Source organism: Lucilia sericata, unplaced genomic scaffold (genome assembly GCF_015586225.1).
Source record: "Lucilia sericata isolate MDLA Ls3-8-SP2 unplaced genomic scaffold, ASM1558622v1 Contig001849F_arrow, whole genome shotgun sequence".
Taxonomy (NCBI): domain Eukaryota; kingdom Metazoa; phylum Arthropoda; class Insecta; order Diptera; family Calliphoridae; genus Lucilia; species Lucilia sericata.
The window spans coordinates 16,688-35,458 of NW_023995743.1; the positions used below are offsets into that span (position 1 = coordinate 16,688).

At 30.3% G+C, this 18,771-nt stretch overlaps 1 protein-coding gene across 2 annotated transcripts in view; it reads left to right on the forward strand.

The window, feature by feature from the left end:
* LOC119612853 (cAMP-dependent protein kinase catalytic subunit 3) overlaps window positions 1-18,771 on the forward strand; it is a 34,184-nt gene that overhangs the window by 15,113 nt on the left and 300 nt on the right. The window contains exons 2-6 of one of the 2 annotated variants that reach the window (XM_037968730.1): window positions 8,307-8,475; window positions 10,308-10,417; window positions 10,489-10,734; window positions 10,798-10,979; window positions 14,939-15,016. In XM_037968730.1, the coding sequence (XP_037824658.1) occupies window positions 8,307-8,475; window positions 10,308-10,417; window positions 10,489-10,734; window positions 10,798-10,979; window positions 14,939-15,016 (785 nt within the window). Of the gene's footprint in view, window positions 1-8,306; window positions 8,476-10,307; window positions 10,418-10,488; window positions 10,735-10,797; window positions 10,995-14,938; window positions 15,017-18,771 lie in introns of both variants that reach the window. The other variant, XM_037968729.1, reaches the window with a different exon arrangement.

Consider the following 18,771-nt stretch of genomic DNA (forward strand, 5'->3'; position numbering starts at 1 on the left):
TGCAAAAATTTATCAAAAATTACAAAGAAAATAAGTAAAAATAAGAAAATGTGTCATAGTGATGTATATTTTGTCGCAAAATATCCGTTATTCGGATACTTTTAATAATAATTAGAAATTATATGTTATATTTATACATCTGAACTAAATAGACATTTATTAAAGCCATATATGTATATATTTATTTTTCTTAAAAGTTTGTTTTTATTGTCAAAAATCTATTATAAACTAAAATATGAAATTAAGAAAACCGAATCAACGAATATTTTATCCTAATTGTACGCAACACTAACACATAAAATGACAGCCATATTGTACAGTGCTGCCAACTTAAACATAAATCAGCACAATAGTTAATATACGTTTATTATTTGTTTATGAATATCACAATTTTATTAATGGTTTTGAAGGCTAAAGTATGCTTTAACTATTGAGTGCTTTAAAAGCAAAATAAGATTTTTTTATAAATACAAGCGCTATTCTTTAGCATGTAGATGATCCAACCCATGCATATAGCAAGCCCTGAAATTGGTTCCCACAAATATAAACAATTATTTTATTCCATTTAAATAACCAATTAATTAAACTCTAGAAAATTATTGTATATTTAATAAATATTCACCACTAACCACTATTTACTGTAATTTACCACGTTTTCACAATTGATATATGTTAATTTTGAAAATAATTATAGAAAATTAAAAACAACACCATTATTAGAGAGACTTTTGAGAAAGTTATTGCGTAAAGTGGTGGTTGCACAAAAGTCGATGATCATAAAATTTAATCATTCAACAAATAGTCAATCATCTCCAACAGCCAGTCCGTCAGACAACCAACCAACCATACAACTAACTATTCAGCCAGTTTTCCAGACACTTACTTTAGCAAACAACTTTATCTTTTTTTCATTTTCAAATCGAGAAAAGTCTAAAAGTTATTGTCATGGTCGTTTTTTTGTCGTCACGAACAGCTCTAAAATACAGACTATATTGTTAAAGATGAAAAAATAAAAACCTGTTAAATATATGTAAAAAATTGAAAATCCCAAACGGCGAGACAAATCAATAGACAAATAAAAATAATGACAGGCAGACAGATTCATTATTTAATATGAATACTTAAATACTTATGTACATAAATATGTATGTACAATTCTACATATACATATGTACATACGTTTATTTATTACAAAAGTGTCCTAACTTGTATAAGAAAAAGAGTTCCATTCGGATTTTACTATCCCGATTTATTAATTTATAAGATTTATACTGAATTGTATATATTACTAGCTATACCCAGTGTGCTTCGCTACCCTAAAAACAAAATAAATAAAAAACCCTTTACAAATTTTCATATTTACTTTTAATGGGGAAAACCTCTCCATATGTATATAGCCGGCTCGAAAAATAATTTTGTGTATAGTGCAAGTATTTGAAATATTTAACTTGTATGGGAAGTACCACGCCCACTTTTGCTAGTCCACTTATTACAGCATCAATAGTTTCCTTGATATACAAATTTTCGTATTTACTTCATATGGGAGGAGCCAGGCCCCTATTGCTAGTTTAGGCTTTTTTTTTCAAATTATCCATATAACACAATTTTGAGTTAGTTCAATATACAACTAAATGAGCAATAGTATTTTTATAGTGAAATAGTGTTTATTAACACTTAAATTTTATTGTTTTCATATATTTTCTAAGAAAATAGGTTGACAATGATAAAAATTGTGCCATTATAGTTTCATTCTATATATATAAAAATATTGTTTAAATATACTTTAAATGTTTACTTTTTGTTGTTTATTTTAAAGTACCTACACATAAATAATATTAACATTAAAAATGCAAATTTTATGGACATTTGCCAAATAATAACTAGTTGAAGGTTCATGTCGTTTTCAAATCAATTTAGATAAATATTGTACAATTTTGACCCTGTCAATATACTACAAACATATATCATTGAATTTGTTAATGCGTTCTAATTTAAGACCTAAACTATTAAGAAAATGTATAAAAATGTGATTTGATTTCAGAAAAAATATTCTAATGGATAAGGTAGAATGCAATATTTGACGTGAAAGTTATGATATATTTTTTTATAGAAAGTTCTGATATTTCTTCCCACGATAAAAACTAAAATGACAGGTAAAACGTTTATTTGGTAGCTGTGAATTATATTTTTTATAAACAATAATATTTATATCTCTATGTGCCCGGCAAAAACTGGGTAATAGCTATCATTTGTAATTACTTACCTAACAACATACTTTTCAATGACTACTACATATAGTCGGGATTACATAGAAGTAGTTTAATAATGTCTTACAAATAATGTGTTACTTTCTAATTCATTAGTCATCTTGCCAAAATAGATATAGAAGCTGTATACGTTTTTTCATGCGATTTACAATGACTACTTTTTCTAATTATTTGTAATCGTTTATGGTAAGTACTTGCCTCCAATGACATCACCGTGTTAAAATAATGACTTAAAATGCTATTGTGTAAGTAAATTTTAGCATTTTAACCCCTTACATTGTAATGAAATTTTTTACTGGGTGATTATAAAATTTTATTTACAGATCGTTTCATATTGCAGTTTAGGATTAAATCAGATACAAATTATTTAGTTTTAGAAATTTTACCTTTAAAGTTCGAAAGATTTGGCTTTTCGAAATTCAACTTTTGGCTTTTTATGCCTTGACTTTTTAAACTGTCGTTATTTATATATTATGAAAGCCAATTTACTGGCCCTAAATTTGCCTATAATACTCTCCATATAAAGAACTAAATATCACTCACATGTTTATATATGTATCTATATATATAAAAGAGTTTCGTTACTGACTGACTGATTCATCATCGCACAGCGCAAACTGCCGAACCTAGAAAAATTTGTACATTTAGGGGTAAAAAAGGCGAAAACGGGTAAAACATGTTTTCTTAATTATCGTACACAATATTAGTGATACAAGAAAAATTTTACTCTTCAAATGAGCAGATGGGTGTCTGGTACTTTTTTAAATTTCGTATTATTAAATGGTGAAAATGTGTAAAAAAGGTGATTTTGGTACCTTTTTTGGTCCTTTATAATTTTTTAACTAATAAACTTAATAAATTTTTTTTAAATATTTTGAATATTGTATCTTCCAAAATTATGAGACACTTGTTTCGTACTTTTTTAAAAATTCAGTCCTTTTTGGGTGTAAAAGGGAGAAAATTTTATTTTTGGTACTTTTTTTTAGCACATTAAGAAAACTTTTTCAACATTGACGTATACCTATTAAATTACGTACTAACTCTGTAATATTTATTGAAACAAAATTTCACTGGAGGAAAAAGTACCAAAAAGTAGAAAACGGGAATTTTAATTTATTCAAACAATTTGAGCCAATTTTTATAAAATTAAAAAAATAGTTAATTTACTCAAACAAAATAAGCTATTGGTATATTATTTTAAAATTCGGGTACTAAAGTATATATTTTTTTGTGGAACAAATGAATGCAGATTTGAATCGTTTGAGTTTTATCTGTGATATATGATTTAAACACGATATTTTGTAAACTTAATTCTAGAAAAAGCCTATTCCTGGACAAAAATGGGAAAATGGTACTCTTTTTATTAGTATGATACCTTTTGGATTCTCTATAATGGGGAACCGGAACACATGACACTGTGTGGAAGCTAAACGAATGCAAATAAAAATACACACTCCTTACTGAATGCGAATTTATTCACGTAATAAATTTCGATAATATTGAATATAAAAAACAGAAACACTAAAAATATATTAAATCAATTAAAATTTTCTATAATATAATAAAAATTATGTATCTATGTATTTAATTTTGGTTAGGGTAGCGAAGCATCCGGGGTATTCTAGTGTATACATATATGTTTGTATACATGTCATCATTTTAATGATTTAGTTGAAATTGACTTAACCCAACTCGATGTTATACATACATATTTCGAGCAAATTTTTATACATATTTATATCACACTAACTATACATAGTAGTTGCACATCCCACCACAACACATACTCATAAAGGATGAGGCCCGGAAATCTGGGAATTCCCGAAAATCCCGAAGTTTAAGTGTTTTTCCGCTAAATTTATACATTATAAAATATTAAATAAGAGAATTTTAATAGGTTTTGATTAAAAAATAAGCAGGGTCATAAAATTTTAAACATTTCGGCCTCTTTTTAAATCGAATTACATTATTCATTAAGTAATTTTTTAGACTTAAGATGACTCTACTAACTTACAAGTTGAAATATCAAAAATAAAAAGGACAATAAATAGGCATAGATACTATCGGATACCTAAAAAGAGGCCCGAAATTCAACAGGGTCTTCAAGGCTAGTATAAAACTTAGTTGAGCCGTTTTTTGTCGAGATACGAGTATATTAAACATACTTATGAGCTCAAAAGCCATACAATTTATCAGAATCTATACTGGCAGTTAACCTGTTAATAAGATGGCGAGATGATAATTCCCTTATTTGGGTAAGATGACAAGGGATATAACTGGAAATAATATTGCTGATACCTTGGCAAAAGCTGGAACTACGATGGCTATACTTGATATAGACCAGTTCTGTAGTGTTTACGGCCATTAAAAACCATATATCCGATATTTAGCTCAAGACGGTTGGTCACATGAGTACACTTGCTCAATTGCTAAGGTGCTGTAGCCTCGTATGGATCCTCATAAAACATACTACCTAAATTGTAGGTTTCAACACATTGTAAATTTGGAAACCATGCAAAACGCATGGGTCTTCAGGTAGGTTCTTATTGTACTATTCAGTACCTGGGATGGAAATTTTATGAATTGATATTGAAAAATTGAACGAGTATACCCTTGTACCGCTGTATCTAGAAAGTACTGTATTATTTTTAGTACTTTGAATTAGTTTGTTTTCCAAAAATTTCACAAAATACTTATGGGAAAGCTTTCTGTATTAGTAAACACATATTAAGTGTATTCATATTGTAATATGAAATAGAAAATGTTAATTTTGTCGGCAATTTATTAAGATTTTTTAAAAATTTATTCGGGATTTCTAAATCCCGAAAAATATAAATAAAATTTAAAAATCTGTCCCGAATGGCATCCTTAATCAGAACTAATCAATTTAAAACCTGGTTACTTGATTCATATACACAAATGGATTCTCTACTGTGGATCAACAGTTCTGAGACACAGAGCTTATGAGAAACAATATAAATAAATATAATTAGACTTCAGTTGTTTATAAGATCTGTTTATGTACCTGCCCGAAAATTGTACTTTCATAAACATCCTTTCAGAAACATGTGTGTAAAAGTTCAGTGAACTTTTTCATTTGAGAGAAAAATTCTGTATAAAACAAACAAAAATGAAAAAACTAAAACTGTTTTAAATATATTTTTTTTTACAATTTACGCCAAACGTTATAAACAATTTAAAGTATATTGAACTGAAATCGTTAAATGAAATGTTATACATATATTTTAATTTATTATACAATAATTCTACGATAAATTAAAATTTTAATAGTTCATTTCATAAATGACCACTAATAATTATTTAATGAGCTATTAAAAGAAAAACACGCCAATATTAAAATATGTATTTATACTTGATTGGTTGTGTGAGTTGCGATATTTTCACATTTTAAATGTCAAAAAAACTATTTGAAACGTGTTTGGATTTGGTTTTTTACAAATGAACTAGTTCAACCAGCCGCCTTGTCGTACTGTTGTAAACTGTGAATTGTATTATTACTGTATATGAATATTTAAGATTTTCACAGAGATCATGCCAAAATGCATGGCAGAAAGTAAATACTGTATAAGTATAGCAAAATATATGTATTTCACACTTGAAAAATAATAGTGAGCACGATCGAAGCCATTAGCCTAATTGAAAATTCAAGGTTGAGAAAATATATGCAAAAAAATAAAAAAAAAAAATGAATTTTACATAAACACGAAAACAAATTTTGATTAATTTTCCTATGACTAAATAAATAAATAAAATAGAAGAAAAACTTCATTAATGAATAAACGTGCTCAAAGTGAAATTGAAATTAGTAGTTTATGAAAGTAAAAATAGGTTCTATAACTTTTTTAAATACATGCTATTTCTTCAAGATATACTATAAAATTTTATGTAGCATTATTATACACGATAAATTCTAAGAGACAGATAAATGTTCATTAGTATCGATTCCAATGTCAATTTATCCTCTATACGATGCTCCCAGGTCAAGGTTATTATTAAGCTTTCGCAGGGACCAGATAAGAATGCTGGTATCAGTCATAACGGGACAATGTACAATCGATCGGGTCACGAATATAACGAATACTGTAGTAGTTGTAATAATGAGGAGGATCAGGAAACAATACCTCACCTCAGGTACGGCAAATAGAATTTTCAAATTGTACAAAATAGCATTTAAAAGTGTATTTTTTTGAATCCGATTGTACCAAATCTATATTTTTGGAAATTTATATTAATATAAAACAAAATCATTTCAAGCCGACTTCTTCAGTCATTTAGAACTAATCAATATTTGTATGTATCAATAAGTAAGTTCATTAGTCAATGTACCAGTCCATTGACTAGGCAATAGGCTATTCTATAGAATAGACGGAAGATTAGTCTATAACTAGACAATAAACTAGTATATAGAACTTTTTTATACCAGTCCAAAAACTTCAAAGAATAGTCCTTGAAATACTTCAAAGGTCTAGTTAAATGTACTTTAATACTATAGATTAGTCATTAGACTAGTCAATGAATAAGACCATTTAGTCAATACACTTGTTCTTAGACTAGTCAATAGACAGTCTATTGTATTTTGAAATTGTACAAAATAGGTCATTGGTTTACAATTGTACTTTTGAAGATCGAATTGTACCAAAAAAATTACAATTGTACCAATTCTGCTAACTCTGACTCACCTCCTCTGCTATTGCCCATCATTCAATGAAAGAAGAGAACATTATTTTGGCTTTGCAGCTCTATCTTGTTTGGATGACCTGACTGGGAATGCCTTAAAAATATCCTAAACTTTGTGAATCAAACCGGTTGGTTTAAATCTGGAAGTTGTGAGTAACATTGAAATGGACTCCTACAACATCACAACGGCACCGCAAATGGGTGGACCCATGTGAGCCATTCATGATAGATTGAGAGGCTACCCTTCTAAATCTAAATCTACACCCCAAATTCCTTAAAAATTATTATATTGAGATAAAGGGCCCGATTCAAAGGCCCCAAATCTCCAAAATATAGTCACCAAATGGTTTTGTATAGCTATATTTAGAATAGATCTTCGATTATGTTTTAACGCTGATATTTCAGCGCTATTGATTCTTTACAAGGGTTTCTAAGCGGGAAATATTTCCCGCGATGTCTGATATACTTTGCATTTTAATTAGGAACTATTAGTATCCAGAATAGTTATACATATGTATATACTTTACTGGGTGTATGACCCTATCTTTTTGACGATACCTTCAAAAACTAATATATGGGCAATTTCGTATCAAAAAAGCTTCTTTGGACAATTTTTGCTAAGGCCAATAGGTGAAAAGTTACACTCATTTGAAAAAAATACCCTGTATGACCAAAATGTCCAACTCCGCCAGTTCTTGACCGCTATAGCTGAAAGTATGTGTCAGACCTACTATCCAATAGTACTAACCTTGCTACAAATTTCATCTAAATCGGAAGACATCGATTTTAAAAGTTGGGTCACATGACACGAAATTACCCTTATATACATACATACATATGTACATACATATGTATCTTTTTGGCAGTACTTTCAATTTTCTTATTAAATAAACAACAATTTGAGTGGCCATAATAACAATATTTGTTTTTTTTTTTTCATTATAAACATAACTAAATTTATGTTAAAAATAAAATTTCAATATCATATTACATATTTTTCCATTAAATATTCTAATTTGCAAATTTAAAAAAAATCTCTACATTGTTTGTTGACCAATTTTTGAATAATCACATGTTTATTGGATTTTAAAATAAAAAGTATGCGTCCATTTGTCTATTAAACGCCAATTAAAATTCCTTAATAAAATATGTGTACATACAAATTTACGCGATTTACGTACATACGGTCTAATATTGCTATTGTTTACTCTTACATACATACATATATTCATATAAAAATATTTTTAATGTTTGAAAAAAAAAACATTATTTATTATTTTTAATATTTATTATTTTTTGTTTTTGCTAAAAATTCTAATTTTTTCTTTTGAATATTTTTAGGAACTGGAACATTTGGACGAGTATGTCTGTGTCGTGATCGTGTGTCAGAGAAATATTGTGCCATGAAACTTTTAGCGATGGCTGATGTAATTCGCTTAAAACAAGTCGAACATGTGAAGAATGAACGCAATATATTGCGTGAAATTAGACATCCCTTTGTTATTAGTTTGTAAGTACTTTTTCTGAAAATATTGACTTTTTTATATAACTTTTAAAACGTTCTCCTAAAAAGTGCTTTTACACTGACATGCAAAAAAATATAGGAAAAAGGGCCAACAACTCTCTTATGTTAGCTTGGACTTCTACTTTGGAAGTCCAACTCTATTGATTTACTAGATCACCATCGCTACGATGGGTGTATTTTAATGTTCTTGCTCTAACATTAGTGAACTTGTCCCCGATACAAACCCGTAACACTCCAATTAGTTTTTCCCCTGCCGTACCATCTGTATGTGGAACAAACTTCCTACAGAAGTAGTAATCGTCACATTCGTTGTAAAAAGATTTAAATCAATGGTCCGGTTATTACAAAATTTGATAGAATGATTTCCGGGAGAATACTTATATGGCGATTGCTAGAATCTTTAGCGTGTTTGGCTATAAAAACGGTGTGTCAGGCACTGTAGAGGATCCGAAAATCACTCCACTGCTCATAGAACTCGGAATTAGTACAGTTCTACACGCTCTACTATACATTTTAGAATTTGCCTTTGAGACCTATTTTCTCAATGTATGGATATTTATACCCTACACCACTTAGGTGAGGAGGGTATATTGGGTTTGTGCTGATGTTTGCAACACACAAGAATATTGGTCCTATACCCACCTTAAAGTATACCAATCGGCTTAGAATCATTTTCTGAGTCGATTGGTCCGTCCGTCCATGTAAACCTTGTAATAAAACTACAGGTCTTAATTTCGCAATTCAATGAAATTTGATACATGATCTTCTATTGTCTCCAGGACGAAGCCTATTGAAAATGGTTAAAATCGGTCCATTATTTCACCTAGCCCCCATACAACCGAACCCCTGAATAGGGCTTGTAAACCTTGTAATCAAACTACAGGTCGCAATTTTGATGATAATTCAATGAAATTTGGCACATGATCCTTTATGGTACCGGAGACGAAGCCTATTGAAAATGGTTAACATCGGTCCATTATTTCACCTAGCCCCCATACAACTGAACTCCTGAATAGGGCTTGTAAACCTTGTAATCAAACTACAGGTCGCTGCAAAACCAAGTTCTAGCCATTATGAATCTCATGAATTTTATAATTATAGGGTCTCATTTCATCATAGCCCCTATACAAAGCCCCCTTCAATGTTTGGACTCTACCTGCATGTCAGGAACTATAGGCTACTTTTTACTTCAAAATGTCAAGTGGGCGAGGTGCCACGCCCTCTTATAAAAGATGTATTAAAAGTCGCATATCTTAGAAACTACAAGAGCTAGAGTTTTTGTATGTACAACTTTGACATCCATATGAATACATGGGAGTAAATTTGTTAGCTTAGCTACAGTGGGCGTGACAACATGAATGTTAAGGACAAAAAATGGGCGGACTAGAATTGAAATTAAATAATAAAATTCGTTTACCTGGGAAACTATTGGATATAGAATCTTTAAATTTTGCACAAAGACCTTTAACATATATATAAATATTTAGGAGAATAATGGGCGGAGTTTCAGAAAGAGGCCTTTCTACCTCCCATACGGATTGAATATAAAATTGTGTATAGCTCAGAAACTATTAGAGTTAAAATTTTAAAAATTTTGTATGAACTACTTTGACATCCATGTGAACATTTGGGTAATTAATTAGCGGACTGGATTTTAGGTGCGTGGTAACACCTATGTAAATAAATTTTATTTATTTTGACTTTAGGGTAGCAAAGCACACTGGGTATAGCTAGTTTACTATAAAGCATAACTAGAGAATAGTATAATAGGTCATATTTATAATTCCTTTAAATTAAACATTTTTTCTTTTTTCCAGAGAATGGTCAACAAAAGATGACTGTTGTTTATACATGATCTTTGAATACGTCTGTGGTGGTGAATTATTCACATATTTAAGAAATGCTGGTAGATTTAGTAGGTCATCAGGTAAGTTATATTGAAAACATGAGATAAAATTTCCCAAAATAATTCTCATTAAATATTTCTTTTTATTTTAGCAAATTTTTATGCAGCTGAAATTGTTTTGGCTTTAGAATATTTACATTCTCTACAGATCGTTTATAGAGATTTGAAACCCGAAAATTTATTAATCAATCGTGATGGCCATTTAAAAATTACAGATTTTGGTTTTGCAAAAAAACTAAGAGATCGTACCTGGACACTGTGTGGAACTCCCGAATATTTAGCACCTGAAATTATACAATCCAAAGGTCATAACAGAGCAGTGGACTGGTGGGCTTTAGGTAAAATTTTTCTATTTAAAAACTTGTTATCTTAATTGACAATAAAATTGTTTCCTGGTTTAGGTATTCTTATTTATGAAATGCTGGTGGGCTATCCTCCATTTTATGATGAAAATCCATTTGGTATTTATGAAAAGATTCTGGGTGGTAAAATTGAATGGCCCCGTCACATGGATCCTATAGCGAAAGACTTAGTTAAGAAATTATTAACGAATGATCGTACAAAACGTTTGGGCAATATGAAGGTGAGTAAAACAAATGTTAGTATTTCTTCGAAATAGAAATAAAATATTTGCTTTCATCTCAAAATTTTATCTAAAAAAATTTAAGTGTCATCGCACTACAAATTTCCCAATGTCATCACCTGTGATCACAACTACATATATAAAACGATGTTTAAAATCTGTCTGATTATCATAAATCTTAGTTAAACATAAAAGAAATAGCAATAAATTTTATGACATTATCAAAAAAGAACAAAAAAAAAAAACGATAATCAAATCATTAACACTAAATTAAATATTAAATCATTTTCAAAAATAACGACATTTCTAAAATTAATCAACTCATATTTGGACCAAATTCATAAATAGAAACCGAAATACAAATTATGAAAATATATGTACATTGTACATATAAAAATAAAATACATTTTAATTGTAAAAATTGTAGTAAATCTTTACGAAAATGTACCATTTGAATGGTGTTCACAGCACACACCCCGTCTAGAAATGGGTGTAAACATGATTTGAGAACGTGTGCAATCGGAAAATGTTTTTGAAAAAAATATTTTCCTATTTATATGGCGGTTTTGCAAATAAAACAAACAGAAAACATACGTACGAAATACATGCAGACGTATTTTTAATTTAAATAAAATTAAATAAAATAGAATAAAATATGAAATATCAACGCCAAATGGACGCAAACAAACGATATAAAAATTCAAAAAAAAAAAAGTTTTCCTCTTCTTTCTTTGCTCGTATGGATACAGGCCCATACAAGACTTATTTCAAGTCTTTCAAATTATAAAATGGCATATGGCAAAAGAAACAACATAACAAAAATTCTTAATTGCTATTAAAATTTTGAATTGAAATTGAATGTATTTTAAAAGGAAGGAAAAATACAAGATTTATGTTTTTTAGTTTCTAAAAATTTTTAAATGTTTTTAAATTTATTGGTTGTTTTTAAAAATATTGAATATAAATTTTATATTGAAATTACAGTAGGTGACATAAGAATATGTACATGAATCCTTTATGCCAGGGAAATATTTTTGAGCTGAATTTCAGAAAAAAGATTTTTTTGGTTCTTAGACCAGCACTCAGGGTGTGACCCCTATTCATGCAGTGCATTTTGCTGGAACTAGGAAAATAGGTTGTGGGAGGGAGGATAGAGGGTGTAGTGTTTGTGGACATTTGATTTAAACCTTCTGCAGGAAGTTTGTTTCACAATAAAGACCACTACCAGTCTCTTTATGCAATTCTGTCAAATATTCGGTTATTCATATACTAAGAGTAAATTAAATGCTTAAGTCTGACAATGTCCCTCGAGGAGTGTTTAAAATCGAGTCTTTGACATGTTATAGGAGCTTAAGTATAATACTTGCCATCTAAATAGTATTACCAAAGGACCACGATCCTGATCCATTATATCATATTAATAGTGGGTGGATGATACCTTTTAGTTTCGTCAATAGAATTTTATTTTTTTATAACCACCATTAAACAGACAGACACCATACCTAATCACTCGAAATATAACTTCTACTACCTCTCTGGTATTAATGGATTAAATCCTAAGGTCTCTTCAAGATCAAAAACAGCACAGGCCGATAAATTTTTAACCCAATGTTACCTCGAAAAAGTAAGCATTTATTTTAAAACTGACTGAATGGACTTTCAGATAACATACAAAATTTTATAAATAAAGTTGTCTTTACGTTGTTATAACCTCTCAAAAAGGGCGACTTAGATAACTAATCTCTATTTCCCAAATAATTTATCCTATTCCGGCGGGCGCTAAGAGGAACCATTGCCATATTAATAGATAATCATTCAGCAGTCTCTTTATGCAATTCTGTCAAATATTCAGTTATTCATATAAGAGTAAATCAAAATGCTTAAGTCTGACATTATATTGTGATTTTCTTTATTCTTAATGTTTATGCCCCTTGAGGAGTGTACTAAATCGAGCCTTTGACATGTTATAGGAGCTTAAGTATAATACTTGCCATATAATTATTATTACCAAAAGACCACAATCCTGATCCATTTTCTCATATTAAGAGTGGGCGGATGGTACCTTTTATAAACACTATTATCTAGACAGACACCATAACCACTCGAACTAATACTTCTACTACCTCTCTGGTGTAAAAATAGAACCAGAACTGGCCCCCAAATTTATCCCCAAAGATATATCAAAGAAAGAAGATATATCAGTCTTTGTACGTCTCAAAATGGGGAAAAAATGGCGTTTTTTCAAACTTCAGGACGCGATATCTCGAATCCCAGAAATTATGGAAAAATTTCAGATTGGGATACTGCGCAGCTCAATCCTTTAGAAAGGTAATATAATTTTTTTTTAAATTCTATTGAAGTTTCGATCGCTATCGAGTGCCAGAATTTGATCGCAGGTTACAGTCAGGGTTTTGACTTTTTTCAAAATTTTCAGCTTGTGTAATTAAGATCAATGCGTCACAAGGAAGTGGTTATAAAAATTACCAAGAGCACAGCCCTCAATGTCCTCAACTTGAGTAGATTCCTTAAAAACTATACCAGAGAACCCAAAAATTATCCCCTAGATTATGTCCCAAATCTAACGCCGATATTAAGGTATTATTATCCGATATACAGAAACTCAGATTTTAGGACGTAACTCCTATGAAATTTCCAGTTTGTGTTCGTGAAGAATAATATATCCGGAATAATATCGCTCCCCTGATATTTAGATTTGATTTTGAAGAAAGTTACAAAGAATCCGGTCAAATATTGTATAATTGTGCTCGTAATCCCTAGAACCTCAGACTTTTTCATTTAAAGAAGGCTCTCGTCCTCTTCTGGTTTGGATTACCCCATAGGTTTTTTTCAGATATACACATCGTTTCGCTGTTCTAAGTGTGATTCTCAAGTTCCCTTCCCTTTAAAGCAAGTACATTCGCTCATTCGTTCCCGTTTACTTTCGAGTGGTGATGTGAAGCTTATCTCTGGGTGATTATTCGGTTAATGCTCTCTTAAATACGGTCGTAGCTTTAATCTGATCACCTGATATCGCCATAATTGTCTTCTGGGTATCGGTAAATATGTTAATCCGTTTACACTTTATTATTTCACGGACTTCTACCCAAAATCTAGCGTTGTGATTAGACAGATTGTAGTATATTTCCCTTTCTGTGTTTTAAATGTGCCCCCAGTTTAGAACCATTCGTGTGACAACGTATTCCTACCGGTGTTTGCTCTAATGTTCCGCTTACACATGATATTCCATATGGGATGAGTATGTTAATGCCTTTCCTTCCCTACTCCCTCTTCATTGCCCTAGAAAGCTGTTTCTGGTTATAGATGGCTTAGCTTTGTTATCTGTAGGATTTGGTGTTGTTATTATCATCTGAAGATTCAGAGATGGAATCCTTACCTATATTTAACGTGGTTGCTTAGAGTTCTCTTCGAATACATCCTTCTCTTTTACTCCTACAGTTTTGCCAATATCATACTGTATACTTAAAGGATTGTCACGACCAGATCAACACTTGGCGCCGGTACTGGGTTGTTAAGTCCCAGCTCTGTAACTTAAATAGTATTATTTTCACTTTCCATCTTGTTCAAATCAACCAAATTTTGGTCCGTAGGGAATACAAGATTACCAGGTGTTGGGCAATCTGCCCTCCCTCATCTCCCATAACTGGAAGATGACAGATTGTCCATCACCATACCCTAACTGTCACTCGGGGTGGCGCTCGCTAGAAGAAATTTCAAACTCACGCAAGGTAGTTTGCCAGTTATGGTGCTAATGTTTAACACATCATGTTTTGATGGTAGAAATACAAAGTTTCGATATACATACATCCATAGCTACTTAAAGTTTTTGGCAAAAATTTTGGTCCAAACCTTATTAAAACCATAATTACTAATATAAGATGTTTTCATTTTCAATTAACTGACAAGTTTTCAATATTTTCATTTCATCTATATCGTTTCAGAATGGGGCTGATGACGTTAAAAGGCATCGATGGTTTAAAGATTTAAATTGGAATGACGTCTATAACAAAAAGCTTAAGGTACGTTAAAAACAAAAAAAAAATAAAAATAATAGATGAAATGTTTAAAAAAATAATAATTTGTTTGCAAAAAAAAAAATATGTTAAGTGGTACGAAATTGATTTTCTTTGCCAATAATTTAAAAACGATATTAACGATAGATTTTTTGTCGATTATTAAGTTATTAAAAAGTAATCGAATTGCTTAAAACATGCAAAAAAAGAGCAATAAATATTATATTCTAATTATATGCAAATTTTCTTATTTATTTTGAAATTTTTTTTTCTTCTAGTTCTAAAACGTGTTTTCATTGTTTTGATTATTATTATTATTTTATAAATTTTATTTTTTGGGTATTTTCAGGTTCATACGTGAAACTACCTACGCTAATTTTTCCTTTCTTTTTTTTTTTTTTGGCAAATTAAGTTTTTTGTATGCTTCATGCAAAATATATATATATATATATATATAATAAATTTGCTGTGTATATTTAAGAAAACAAAATAAAAATGTGAAATTAGGTAAAAATGAGCAAAATGAAATATTGCTAAAATATAAAATTTTTATATATTTTCAAATTATTCACACAAAAAAAAAGAAAATCAAAAAAGCAATGATACATTATATATTAATGAAAGTTTGTGAACTGTGTGTGCATAGAATTATAAACAAATTCACATTTTGATTATGGTCATAAATTAATTGAAAACAATTTAATTTGTTAACAATCTAGGTATCGATATAGAAATAAATTCGTATACACAACTTAAGTTAGAATGTTTTCGTTTGTAGTTGCAAATTGTATCGTTAAATATTAGATTATTTAACTGCAATCAGCATCGCCATAATCATCAACATCAACCCGGCAGCAGCAATATTTGCCTCAAAAATTATTACCGGTTGTTTTTTATGAGTTATTGTTTAATGCTATTTTTATTATTATTCAGATATAATGGGATCTTTAACATTTGGTGCAATTAATCAAATAATTATTCTAAAAATATTTATGTATTTGTACTTAGACAAAAACAGCAGCACGAACACCATCCATCCATCCATCCATGCAACGATCCATATTTGCAAAATTTATTTAAATTGAGGCAACAAATTATTTCTATGGCGTTACCAGATTTGTTTGTTAACAAATTATTTAAAGATGAAATAATATATAATTCTAATTTTGTTTACATTTACAATATTTATTTTTATTTACATTACACATATTTCAACTTACAAAACAAACATGTATTATTCGAATAGTAAAAGAAAATCTGTTGAAAATTAATGGGGCTATTTTGAATTTTTATTTGGCAGATGTAACATTATTTTAAAACATTTTTAATGATCCTTCTAATTTTAAAATAGACATATACATGTTCATTTTATATAAAAATTTACATGGCTGTTTTTGGCATTATAAGTTTAATTTAATATTTGTGATTTTTCGCATATTATTTCTATAGATATAGTCTGGCTAGCATTGTAGTGTCATCAAGTGTTCTCCAGAATTTTCGAAAATTTTATTTTTATTTTTTATGACCCAGATATTATTTTAAGAGCATAAACATTTTTTCGAACATAACTTCGAATTTTCGAATATAATTTCGAATATTCGGACATAATATTGTATTGTCATTAGCTGAACTCAGAACCGCCAAATTTCAGCAAATTCTGGCTACCGGAATTGGTTTTAAAACAATTTTCCCCAATTTATTCGTCGTTCGTCTGCGTAAGAAATAGAAATAAACCTATCGTATAGTTCGTTACGTACGACGAATTTCGTCATTCGCAATGATTGTGTACATTTTCATATACCCAAGTGTGTTCTATATCTGACGACGAATATTCGTTCCGAAAAATTCGTCGTTCGTCCCAATTGTGTGTATACTATTAGACCGAATTTCTATTTTTTCTTAAACAAGGCTTTTAAATTTGCATCTAACAGTTTTCAAAATTTGAAAAATTGTTCTGCCTTTTTATTTTAATGAAAAACTTTACCAAATCCAAAGAAATATACCTAGGCTACTATCGAACCTGTTGTGAGCTTCTTCTTTTGGAAAATGTTAATAAAAACCAAAATACTATGAAGTATTCACTGAATGTATTATCGTCTGATGTCCAGTACGTAATACCTAAGAATTTTCCAATCAGGGTTCGTGAAGGGATGTTATATCCGGAATAATTACACCCCTTGCATTAGATAGAGAGCCCTAAGCACTACGACTCTGTTTAGGATCTTTTGTGCAGCCCATGGGTTCACCATAACAGATTTAATTCATGTATGAAAATAACAGGTTTGATTGGTAAGAAGTTGAATATATCCTTCGGGACTAGTGTTTCAACACCTAAGATTCTTTCTCAACGAGTCCTTAGTGTTGGACATTTGCACAATATGTGTTCTAAGGTTTCCTCCTGACAGCCACAAAATCTTCATAGCTTCGATATGGCGTTTCCTAAGTTGAATTGATGATATCTGAGACCACAGTGCCCCGTTAGTATTCTGAGATCACTTTTGTTAATCGATAATAACTTTTGGGATTTTCCTCTTGCTAGCTTGTTAAGCGCTTTGTCTGTCTAAGCCCTGTTGTTGCTTTCCAGTGGCGAGCAAATTCCAATTTGACCCCCGATACGCGCCCAAAATATTTAGATATAATTTCGGTGAAAGCCTGAAAATGGCAAAGAAAATGCTCAATAGTTTCACGGTCCCACACTACATCCTCTATATTCGTCTGTATCAATTTTGCATAGCTGTGCCCGTAATACTTGTTTCTGGTCCTGCTCTCGTTAGGGTCATATTATCTTTGTTCGACCACCCGTTCTTACCAATATTCCAATATTCCAAGAGGCCTTATGGGTTTCACTGCCAATTTAAAGCCATCCGTGTAGCAACGGATTCCTAATCTTCCGCTTGACCAAAACATTCTATCTGGTATCAGCGTTTCTGTGTCTGGTATGCGATCACACACGTCCGATGATTGTGTATAGTCTTTCAATGCGTGCAGTTTACATTAATGACGTGTACTATAACCGCTTTATATCAGTTCGCCTAAAGTTATGAGCCGTTCGGTTGTAAGTGCCGCCTCATATCTTAAATATGTTTCAATGGGTGTAATATCTAGACGTTTTCTGGGCCAAGCAGCGTGTACGCTAAACTCCATTTAGTAGTTTGTCCAAAGAAGTCCATCATATTATTGAAGCATAACCTAGAATTGGTCTAGTTACACTTTTAAGAGGTCAGGATTTTTAATCGCTGATGGTGAACTGAGAACTATTCCAAAAACATTATATTTAATTTTTCTCGTATTCAGTATATTAATACGCAGTATTTAAGAGTTATTCCTACATGAGATTTTTCAATAGTAAACCGACTTTTGAAAAAAGTCGGTTTAGACCCGATACTACTGATTCAAAAAGCTGAAATGATGTATTTAGGCATTAACAATGAATAATCAATGAATATTCATCATATGTATATACAATGTACATTGTACATAGGTATATAATCTAAATAGGGAATTAAAAATTCGTTGTAATTCAAATTGTTATAAATTGACATATAATTTTTTTTCTATTACATCCCATAAAGATCGTATAAAGTTCTTTGTAAACATTTTTATATGGGTAATTAATTTCAGTTTTATAGTCTTTATAGTTTTTTATTTTCTCAAAAATTCTTACAACACGCCACTGAGCAGAGTTTCTCAAACTTTTTGTACTTTTTTGAATAAACATTTTTCAAAATGAAATGTAAATTCAGGAAAATCCGTATGTTTAA